Here is an 11917-nt window from a genome sequence, read left to right on the forward strand (position 1 = left end):
TACTAGCAAACAGAATCCAACAACACATTAAAAGGATCATACACCACGATCAAGTGGGATTTATCCCAGGGATGCAAGGATTCTTCAATATACGCAAATCAATCAATGTGATACACCATATTAACAAATTGAAGAATAAAAACCATATGATCATCTCAATAGATGCAGAAAAAGCTTTTGACAAAATTCAACACCCATTTCTGATAAAAACTCTCCAGAAAGTGGGCATAGAGGGAACCTACCTCAACATAATAAAGGCCATATATGACAAACCCACAGCAAACATCATTCTCAATGGTGAAAAACTGAAAGCATTTCCTCTAAGATCAGGAACGAGACAAGGATGTCCACTCTCACCACTATTATTCAACATAGTTTTGGAAGTCCTAGCCACGGCAATCAGAGAAGAAAAAGAAATAAAAGGAATACAAATTGGAAAAGAAGAAATAAAACTGTCACTGTTTGCGGATGACATGATACTATACATAGAGAATCCTAAAACTGCCACCAGAAAACTGCTAGAGCTAATTAATGAATATGGTAAAGTTGCAGGATACAAAATTAATGCACAGAAATCTCTTGCATTCCTATACACTAATGATGAAAAATCTGAAAGAGAAATTATGGAAACACTCCCATTTACCATTGCAACAAAAAGAATAAAATACCTAGGAATAAACCTACCTAGGGAGACAAAAGACCTGTATGCAGAAAACTATAAGACACTGATGAAAGAAATTAAAGATGATACCAACAGATGGAGAGATATACCATGTTCTTGGATTGGAAGAATCAACATTGTGAAAATGAGTATACTACCCAAAGCAATCTACAGATTCAATGCAATCCCTATCAAATTACCAATGGCATTTTTTACGGAGCTAGAACAAATCATCTTAAAATTTGTATGGAGACACAAAAGACCCCGAATAGGCAAAGCAGTCTTGAGGCAAAAAAATGGAGCTGGAGGAATCAGACTCCCTGACTTCAGACTATACTACAAAGCTACAGTAATCAAGACAATATGGTACTGGCACAAAAACAGAAACATAGATCAATGGAACAAGATAGAAAGCCCAGAGATTAACCCACGCACCTATGGTCAACTAATCTATGACAAAGGAGGCAAAGATATACAATGGAGAAAAGACAGTCTCTTCAATAAGTGGTGCTGGGAAAACTGGACAGCTACATGTAAAAGAATGAAATTAGAATACTCCCTAACACCATACACAAAAATAAACTCAAAATGGATTAGAGACCTAAATATAAGACTGGACACTATAAAACTCTTAGAGGAAAACATAGGAAGAACACTCTTTGACATAAATCACAGCAAGACCTTTTTTGATCCACCTCCTAGAGTAATGGAAATAAAAACAAAAATAAACAAGTGGGACCTAATGAAACTTCAAAGCTTTTGCACAGCAAAGGAAACCATAAACAAGACGAAAAGACAACCCTCAGAATGGGAGAAAATATTTGCAAATGAATCAACGGACAAAGGATTAATCTCCAAAATATATAAACAGCTCATTCAGCTCAATATCAAAGAAACAAACACCCCAATCCAAAAATGGGCAGAAGACCTAAATAGACATTTCTCCAAAGAAGACATACAGACGGCCACGAAGCACATGAAAAGATGCTCAACATCACTAATTATTAGAGAAATGCAAATCAAAACTACAATGAGGTATCACCTCACTCCTGTTAGAATGGGCATCATCAGAAAATCTACAAACAACAAATGCTGGAGAGGGTGTGGTGAAAAGGGAACCCTCTTGCACTGTTGGTGGGAATGTAAATTGATACAGCCACTATGGAGAACAATATGGAGGTTCCTTAAAAAACTAAAAATAGAATTACCATATGACCCAGCAATCCCACTACTGGGCATATACCCAGAGAAAACCGTAATTCAAAAAGACACATGCACCCGAATGTTCATTGCAGCACTATTTACAATAGCCAGGTCATGGAAGCAACCTAAATGCCCATCAACAGACAAATGGATAAAGAAGATGTGGTACATATATACAATGGAATATTACTCAGCCATAAAAAGGAACGAAATTGAGTCATTTGTTGAGACGTGGATGGATCTAGAGACTGTCATACAGAGTGAAGTAAGTCAGAAAGAGAAAAACAAATATCGTATATTAATGCATGTATGCGGAACCTAGAAAAATGGTACAGATGAGCCAGTTTGCAGGGCAGAAGTTGAGACACAGATGTAGAGAATGGACATATGGACACCAAGGGGGGAAAACTGCGGTGGGGTGGGGATGGTGGTGTGCTGAATTGGGCGATTGGGATTGACATGTATACACTGATGTGTATAAAACTGATGCCTAATAAGAACCTGCAGTATAAAAAAACAAACAAAACAACTAATACTAAACTTTCATTGGGTTATTTGTATGGAAACATGTTAATATAAATGTTTCAGACATTACATGAAATTTCTAAAAATCTTATATTTGTATTTGTATGGAAATATGTATGGAAATATGTTAATATAAATGTTTCAGACATTACATGAAATTTCTAAAAATCATATTTGTATTTGTATGGAAATATGTATGGAAATATGTTAATATAAATGTTTCAGACATTACATGAAATTTCTAAAAATCTTATATTTGTACTTGTATGGAAATATGTATGGAAATATGTTAATATAAATGTTTCAGACATTACATGAAATTTCTAAAAATCTTATATGTTCTGGTATAATGTTATAAGTAATAATCCTATTTATTACTTTAAAATGTATATCTCAGAAATAACTAATTTTCTTGTCAACTGCATTATTATGAACTGTCATCAAATCTTTAACCGTGGTCATTTTTAAGTCTTTTGTCATTTACAGACAGTTCTGGGTGTACTCTGATGATTTTGCAAATATGTTCCTATGAAAGGGTTTCATCTTCAAGAAATACATGGAAAAGACTCTGACAAGTACAGGTTTCTGGTAACGGACTGTACTGCTGAACTGAATGAATAAGCATTTTCAGAACTCTAATGAAAAACTGATGAACTCATAAAAGTGCTAACAAAAGATCAAGATGAAAAAAAAAAAATTAATTACATGGGACTGAGTGAACTGATGAGGATGAGTATAATTTTTGTGACTTTCTGTCTGAATTTAAAAAAAAAAAAAAAAAAATTCCACAAGGACTCAGAGGCAAAGAATATACAAATCAATTTTCACTGCAAAGTAAAGGAGCTGTTACAGTGGAGGATTACTGGACTGAATGTCAATACTATGACATAGTATGAGTGTGTTTCATGTTTTGGTAATTGCAATCATTGTTGCTTTTGTTGTGGTCATCCATGTACAATGCTTGGTGTCAGTCGATTTATCTCTTGTAAAAATAAAATACAGTGTGTGTGTGTGTGAAAAAAAAAAAAAAAAAAAAAAAAAAGATGCTCAACATCGCTAACCATCAGGGAAATGCAAATCAAACCCACAATTAGATATCACCTCACACAAGTCAGAGTAACTATCATGCAAAAGACAAGAGATAACAAGTGTTGGTGAGGATCTGAAGAAAAGGGAACCCTAAGACATTTCTGGTGGGAATGTAAATTGAGCATAGCCACTATGGAAAACAGTATGGAGGTTCCTTGAAAAATCTGAAATAGAATGACCATATGCTCCAGCAATCCCACTTCTGGATATACATCCAAAGGAATTGAAATCAGGATCTCATATCTGCACTCCCATGTTCACAATGGCATTACTCACAACAGCCAAGATATGAAAACAACCTAAGTGTCCATCAATGGATAATGGATGAATGGATAAAGAGCATGTGATATATATGTACCAATATTATTCAGCCATCAGGAAAAAGGAAATCCTGCCATTTGTGACAACTTGGATGGACCCTGAGGGCATTACGTTAAGTGAAACAAGTCAGAGAAAAACAAATAACTGTAAGATATCACTTATATGTGGAATCTACAAAAGATAAACTCAGAGAAACAGAGACTAGGATGGTGTTTACCAAGGATTCAGGAGGTGGGGGAAATGGGGAGATATTTGTGAAAGGGTATAAACTTCCAGTTATAAGATTAACAAGTCTGGGTACTTAATGTACAGCATGGTGACGATAACTAATAACACTGTATATATACTTGAATGTTGCTGAGAGAGTAGATCTTAATTGTTTTCACCACAAAAAAGAAATGGCAACTATGTGACAGGATGGAGATGGTAGCTAATACTATGGTAGTAATCATTTTGCGATTTATAAACATATCAAATCAACATACTGTACACTTTAAACTTATACAATGCTATCTGTCAATTATATATCAGTAAAGCTGGGGGGAGAACAATAGAAAGGATAAAGAATTACTGCTTCACATAACAGCATGGATGAATTCTCACAAAGAAGTTATACGTAAAAGTGGAAGGAGGGAGGGAGGGGACGGAGGAAGGGAGGGAGAAAGAAAGAGGCTGACTTCAAAAGTTCAAAATTTGCTGTGATAGAAGTCAAGATAGTGGTTACCTCTGGGAGGGGAAGGGGGGCAGGTGGAGTGGCTGGAAGGGATGGAGCACAAGGAAGCAACCTGGGGTGCTGATAATATTCTAATTATCCATTTGGGTGGTAATTATACACTTTGGATTTGTGCACTTTCTGAATATATGCTATAGTTCTGTAAAAAGTTAACTTAAAGACTCAGCATTCTTTGTTTACCAGCAACAATAACAACAAAAAATAGAAAATAAAAACAAAAGGCATTACTAAAAAGAGCAAAAACAAAGTGAAAAAATAAGCTTCAACTAGAAGATCTTTGACATTTACATTACATATAACCAACAAAGGTTGGTGGTGTTCAAAATATATTTAACAAGAAAAAAATACTCTTATGTTCCTAAAGGGCAAAGGATATGAACTGGCTATTCACAGAAAAGGAAACCTCTAGGATTGGAGTTTGGAGTTATGCAGCCACATTCTGGAAATGCCTGGAGACACTAAAAGCTAGAAGAACAAGGAAGGGTCTTCCCCAAGAGCCTTCTAAGGGAGCGCTGCCCTGCCAATACCTTTGTTTTAACTTCTGGGCTCCAGTAAATGTGAGAGAATAAATTTCTGTCCTTTAAGACTCCAAGTTTGAGGAAATTTGTTATGGAAGCCCTAGGAAATTAAACCAATTCCCTAAGACTCGGTAGTTCCATTTCTAAATCTATTCCCTAGAGCACTGGGTCTCTACAAGATCCAACACCCTCCTTTTAAATTTTTTTTTTTTTTAACTTTGGGTTTATTTATTTATTTATGGCTGTGCTGGGTCTTCGCTTCTGTGCGAGGGCTTTCTCTAGTTGCGGCAAGTGGGGGCCACCCCTCATCGCGGTGCGCGGGCCTCTCATTATCGCGGCCTTGTTGCGGAGCACAGGCTCCAGACGCGCAGGCTCAGTAGTTGTGGCTCACGGGCCCAGTTGCTCCGCGGCATGTGGGATCCTCCCAGACCAGGGCTCGAACCCGTGTCCCCCGCATTGGCAGGCAGACTCTCAACCACTGCACCACCAGGGAAGCCCCAACACCCTCCTTTTACAGCTAATATTTGCAATTCACCCATACACATAACTAAAAAATAAACCAATGCCATAACTGAAAAAAATACAGAAATAATTTATAATAAATTATATATTTCTATGTGTAAACGCTCAGGCAGCAAGCACTAAGCTAGAAGATACAATATTTGCACCTATTCACAGAATCAACATGAAGTGGTCTGTTTCAAAAGCAGAATGATAGGTGTCACGTATTGGCAGCTCAAACACAAGCAGAGTTGCCACTGATGCCATGATTTTCTGAAAGAGTAAACTCTTACCAGAGTTCCGAACAAAACAAAGTACACTCTTTCCTCAATTTACATGGTAACTGCATTACTGGACAATTCACTGTATTTAAAACATCTTTTTTTCCAAAAAAAAAAGAAACAGACTTTGTGTTTATACATAAAACAGAGTTAGGTTCTTAATGTCTAATAATCATAAACAGGTTTTCATATACATATTCAATGGGACAGTCAAGTCATGCAGAATACCAGATAATCAACACCAATAGGACCCCCCCAACCACTATGGCAAACAAGGTAGCCCACAAATTTCTAGAATGCTCCCTAGGGCACAATACCTGCCCTTGAGAAAAACTGACTCATGGACACCAGAAGGTATGTTCAAATATTCTCATTGCAACATTGTTTGTAATATTAAAAAAGAGGAAAACTGGTATTTAAAAGTCCATCAATAGGGGAATAAGGATTAAATCACTGTCATATAAATATACAGCATTACATAACAATTAAGGAAATTAACTAGATCTGTAAGAATCAACACTGACAAATTTCAGAAACAGTGAAGTGGAAAAAACAGATCTGCAGAAGGATACCTACAGTATGATACCATTTGTGTAAAGTTTTAAAACAGAACAATAGTATACGTAGTACGTAGGAGTACACAAATATGTAGTAAGCTTACAAAAACCTGAATGAAAAGAATACACTCCAACTTCAGGATACTGATTATGTTACCTCTAGGAAGGGACGGAGGAAAATTGGCCTCAGCAAGAGGTGCAAAGGGGCCTTAACTTCATCTGTAACATTTTATTTCTTAAAAACAAAAATCTGCAGGAAACATGTAAAATGAGGATTTATTAAATCAGGGTGGGGGGAGATCACAGTGTTTAGGTTTTCTTTTTCTGTAAGTTTGAAGTACTTTAAAGTTTTAACAAGTCTGTATTCCAGGGAAATTTACCACCAACTGCAGGATAACCGAGTAAGGAAACCAGAAAACGATCACGAATGTTCAGATGAACTGTGATTGAAAAGTACCTAGATCTCTTTGCCTCAATGCTATCAATAATTTGAGTGAGGTAACGAGGTGAGGTGAGTATAGAGAAGAAAAATGGGAATTATACAATACAGACTAACCCAAAACTGACACTATTCAGGTAAAGCAAATTGGCTGATTTTATTGCCCAGGCATTGGGCTTTACTCTTGTACCTCCAATTTCTTCCTTCTATATTCCTAAAAAAACTCATGAAAACTTCACTACTGAATAAGAAGAAGAAGGCAGAGAGAAGCAGCAGCAAATATAGTTTTTCATATCAAAGATAAGATGATTCAAATATTAAAAGTGTAAGTGATGGGAAATATAATTTTTGGCTGCTCTTTAAAAACAAGTTACTTTGGCATATTACATCATTCTCCCAAGATTCCTTGAGAAAAGTCACACTTTCTTCCCAGCAACATATTTTCTCTCAAAGCACGGCTCTGTTGAGCAACACAAAGTATTGTGTTATACACCAAAACCTTTCATGTTTACTATGTTTTTGCTCTCATATTACCACAGTATTAAACATGAGATACCACAAATACAAGACTGCAGCAGAAAAATAAACATGGAAAGGGGAGAATGGAATGAAGTGCCACACTTTCAATAGGCAGGTAGAAATAAAACACCTAATTTCCAGTTTAGAAGAACAAATTAAACATCACCACGATGGGAAAAAATTCAGACAATAACACAACATGGGATATTCTGTATCCGAGCCTGGTCTGAATGTTCATAGTAGCTTTATCCATGACAACCATAACCTGGTAACAACCCAAATAATCAACAATAAAGAGAATGGGTAAACATGTTGTGGTGTACGATAGAACATGATACAAATCATATGATAGAATGCTACCCCACAATATAAAGGAACTACCGATAGGCACAGCACATGAATGAGTCTCAAAAATACGATGAACAAAAGAAGCCCACACAAAATATTACACACTATATAGCTCATTTAATATGATGTTCAAGTACTGGCAAACTAATCTTCACTGATAGAAATCAGAAGAGGAGTTCCCTCTGCGTGGGGCTTAAAAGGGGGAACAAGGGAATTTACTGTGGCAATGGAAGTGTTCTAAATCTTGATCCAAATAATGGTTGTATGAGTGTATGAATTTATCTAAATCCACAGGGGGGGAAAACATTGTGGGAATGAAAAAGTAGAACTGCTGTATGTTAAAATGGACTAAAACAACCTAACGACCAAATGCAACATGTAAACTCTGAATGGATCCTGGTCTGAAAAAGTTAACTATACAAGCCATTTTTGTGACAACTAGGAAAACTTGAAAATGGACTAGATACTAAGAAATTATGGATAATTATCTTAGGTGTGATAATAGTATTGTGGTTATTTAGAACAATGTCCTTATTTTTAGAAGATATATGCTGAAGTATTTAGGAGTCTCATGGCAAAAATTTACTTTCACATTTTTAGTAAAAAATATTTATTATTATAGATATACAAATATACAGATATATCAAATTAATGTACATAGGTCATGGAATATATTCATTATACTATTCTCCCAACTACTCTGTATGTTTGAAAAATGTCAATAAAAAGTTGAGGGAAAAGAAGATGCCAACTTACCTAGAGTGATCTTCAGGATACGTTAAGGAAAGAAAACAAGCAAAGTGCAGACTAGCTTATATAATATGCTACCTATTGTGAAGGAAAGTAAAAAAATATATATGGGAGGGGGGGAGTGTACAGTGTGTGTGTGTGTGTGTGTGTGTGTGTGTATCTATTTGATTATATTACAAAGGGAAATACTAGAAGAATAAATCAGACACCAATAAAAATGGTTACCTACAGCAGATGAAAATAGATGGAAAATAGGTTTGAAAAGGGCTGGAAATGAGACTTCTCAGAGTGTATCATTTTATACAGTTTTGACTTTTATACCCCATAAATGTAAAGAATTAAATTAAATTGAAAAAAATGAAATTGAAAAAAAAAATGAAATTGAAAAGATGTTTAAAATATCTATGCTCACATTAATTCCTCTATTCAATCAAAGCCAAATCAATCAAGCTTGTTTAATGTGTATGGTTATTAATGGTCTTTTTTGTTCCTTCTGAGCATCAGAGTCATTTAATGGGGTTTTTGCTGGTCAGAAAACTTAGCATCTTGCTGCAGATCTGCCCCTAAATAGTTGCGCAAACCTAGAAAAATATTTAGTCAAGCTAAGCCTCAATTTTCTCACCCATAAAAAGAAATTCAATCCAATGAAAGCTAAGATTTCTTAGAACTGTAAAATTCTGTGATTCAAATGTCTGTTGAAAAAAATGAAATAGGAATGTTTCCACCTGCATAATTTCTTAAGCCACGATGAACAACAAAGCTCCATTATACAGCCATTCACTTTCCGCCTGACAACTAATACTGGGGAGAAAGGGTAGTGAAATAACTTTTCTCTCTCTGACCCCTTCAGGCAGTAGTCAGTTACCACGAAGTGCTTGCTCTAAGCAGGTCTGGACTGGCCAAGGAAGGAAAGCGACATCCGGCCTGTCAGGCAGCTGCTCTCACCAGGCTGCTAAACTGCATTGGTTAGCAGAAGAGGAAGAAGCAGCCAGTAACAAAGTCTAAAGAGGCTGAACTCTGGAGTTTTACTAACTGCCCCGCGCAGCGGTTCAGGAAGCTTAGTGTATTCTTTTGCCAAATGAATCCAGCCTTTACAAAAAGGCTGCCAAGCTTTGGCAGCTGTGGGATGAAAAAAACATCTGAAGCCGAAACTATAGAGTTTCTGACAGTGCAGTGAGTAAAATCTCTGCAGCCTTAAAGATAAAGCGACAGTGCCAGAAACTTTCTTCTCCACGCCTGCCTCACCCTCTGCCCTACCCGGCCTTCCTTTCTTTAAGACCTAGCCAAAGACCTAAAACAGTCCTGTGACTTCCCTGGAGGTTTCAGGGACTGTGCTACAGCGGCCTCATTGTAATGTGAGGAAAGACAGCAAGGAAAGCAGAGGATGCTTTGGGGCGGGGGGATGGAGAGCCTTGACTGCAGGGCGTGCAGGAAGGAAGTGGGGAGGGCTACTCCATGCAGCACCCAGAGGAATGGTGTTGGCTATTTAAGCACACACACGCGTGCGCACACACACACACACACACACACACACAGTTTTGCTGGGAGATGAAAGAGATGAGAAATAAAAGGACTTAGAGAAGTGGAAAAAGAAAAAAAAGGACTGAAGGAGGAATTTTGTTTCCAAACTGCCTGCAGGTCTAAAATGGAAGTATGGAAAGACTTTTGGGGGGATTTCCTCTAGAAGAGAGAGGCTGGAGATTTCATCTGAAGAGGAGATATGAGAGGGCCCTGTAAAGAATGAGGGGGAAGGAGATCAAAACCCCTTGGAAGGGTCTTGTGAGATTATTCAGAGGGATGGCGTTTGCTCATGGCATGGAGACGTCCAAGGCCCTTCACTTGAGGAAGGGCAGGGGGTCCTCTGCCTCAGCTGGATTTCCACAGCAAGCTGGGGGACACTATCCTCTTCGGCATGTGTGGAGAGTGACTGGGTGGGGCTGAAGGTCCTCTGGAGCAAGTTTAGAGAATTAGTAGTGTCTCTCTAAAAGCTCGTGCCTTTCTTGGAGTGAAGGGAAGGATAGGGGTTCCTTCTCAACATCGGGAGAGTTTGGGGGCTGGAGGGACCTGAAATGGTTTCCGAGGTATTGGCCCTGGGGTAGATGGCAAGGTGCTGTGTGCAATGATGACACATTTCGGTTGTGGGGTGTGGGGACTCTACTTTGAGAGGAAAGGCCCCTTCACTAATCAGAAGCTTGTTAATCTGTCTGAAAGAATCCGCCAGCCGTGATCTGGGAGGAAAACCACCCCACCCCGCCCCCGAAGACTGGGGAAAAGTCGGGCCAGTAATACTCTCACTAAAAGAACTGCAGCAGAGAAGAGGAATTTTAAAAGAAGCCTCTTGCCCCACCCCAATTCACTGGAAAGTTAAGAGAGGAGAGAGGAGGACTTTCTAAAGTGGTTTGGAAAGGATTTAAAGGAACGCGAACTGGAAGCTGGGAGGAAGCTAGGGGAGCTGAGGTGGAGGGGTTCGGTGGGGGGCGTCAGGCCTCTGTGTGGCTGGAGTGGGAGGGCGTTCGTGATTTTGAGGTTGGGGAAGAGCCAAGTGACACGGGATCAAAGCTCCATAGGGATGATTCGGGGGTTGGAGAAGGTTTCGCGGTGACCCGGGGTTCTCGGAAGTGAACGGAGGCGGCGTCCCGAGTAAATTCCGGGGGCTGACGACACCCAGGCGGCGGCGATGGGGGCGCGACCGGTACTCACAGAGCGGATCTCCAGCGCCAGGGCGCACTGCAGCGCCTTCACCTTCGGCATCCGCGCAGGGCTTGGGCGGCGGGGCGGGACCCCGGCCGCGGACCCGAGGGAGGCGAGGAGACGCGGGTCGTGGCGGGGACGTGGAGAAGACGAGGTGGCGGCGGCGGTAGCAGCTGTTCCCCCAGGCCGGGGCCCGCGGTCCAGCCTGGGTCCCGCCCGAGCGGCAGCCGTGCGCGGGGCGCGGACTCGTTGTCATGGCAGCCGGGAGGGGCGGGGCCGGAAGAGAAGCTAGCGGGGACGCGCCGGAGCTGCCGCTCGAGGGCGAGCGGCTGGGGGCGGGACTCAGCGAACGCCGGGCGGGGCGGGGCCGCTCGAGGAGGCGGGGCTTCCGAAGGGGCGGGGCGAGGCGGGGTGGGGAGGGGCATTTCGTCTGTGACGTCAAACTATGGGCCCAAAGCCAGAAGAAGAGACTAGCTGTATGAAAGGACAGTGCGCAGGTCAGGGTGCTGAACTTAGGAGCCCTGAGTTCCAACGTGGCAGTGGCAACTTGAGCTAGTGGCGTCCCCCTGCGGCCTCAATTCCCCAACTGTAAAGAATAATAACGATTATTCGTTCTCTTATTTGAATTTCCTTACAGTGTTCAAAGCCAGCATGAGAAAACAGGATTGGAGAAGAGACGTGCTCAATTCAAAGGCAGAACCAGGACTAGACCTCAGGAGCTCTCAAGTAAAACTCAGGTTGCCTCCCTGAGAAGAGGGGCCTCAATCAAATCACCTTCCTC

The 11917-nt window shown here is 40.1% G+C and overlaps 1 protein-coding gene across 3 annotated transcripts in view; it reads right to left on the minus strand.

Annotated features, from left to right (window-relative positions):
• Positions 1–11377, minus strand: part of SPATA6 (spermatogenesis associated 6) — a 150782-nt gene extending 139405 nt beyond the window's left edge. For all 3 annotated transcript variants that reach the window (XM_059898336.1, XM_059898327.1, XM_059898317.1), the window contains exon 1: positions 11146–11377. In XM_059898336.1, the coding sequence (XP_059754319.1) occupies positions 11146–11196 (51 nt within the window). In that variant the 5' untranslated portion in view covers positions 11197–11377. The remainder of the gene's footprint in view (positions 1–11145) is intronic.
• Between the last annotated feature and the right edge of the window lie 540 nt (positions 11378–11917).

The sequence above is a fragment of the Balaenoptera ricei genome, chromosome 1 (genome assembly GCF_028023285.1).
Source record: "Balaenoptera ricei isolate mBalRic1 chromosome 1, mBalRic1.hap2, whole genome shotgun sequence".
NCBI classification, from domain to species: domain Eukaryota; kingdom Metazoa; phylum Chordata; class Mammalia; order Artiodactyla; family Balaenopteridae; genus Balaenoptera; species Balaenoptera ricei.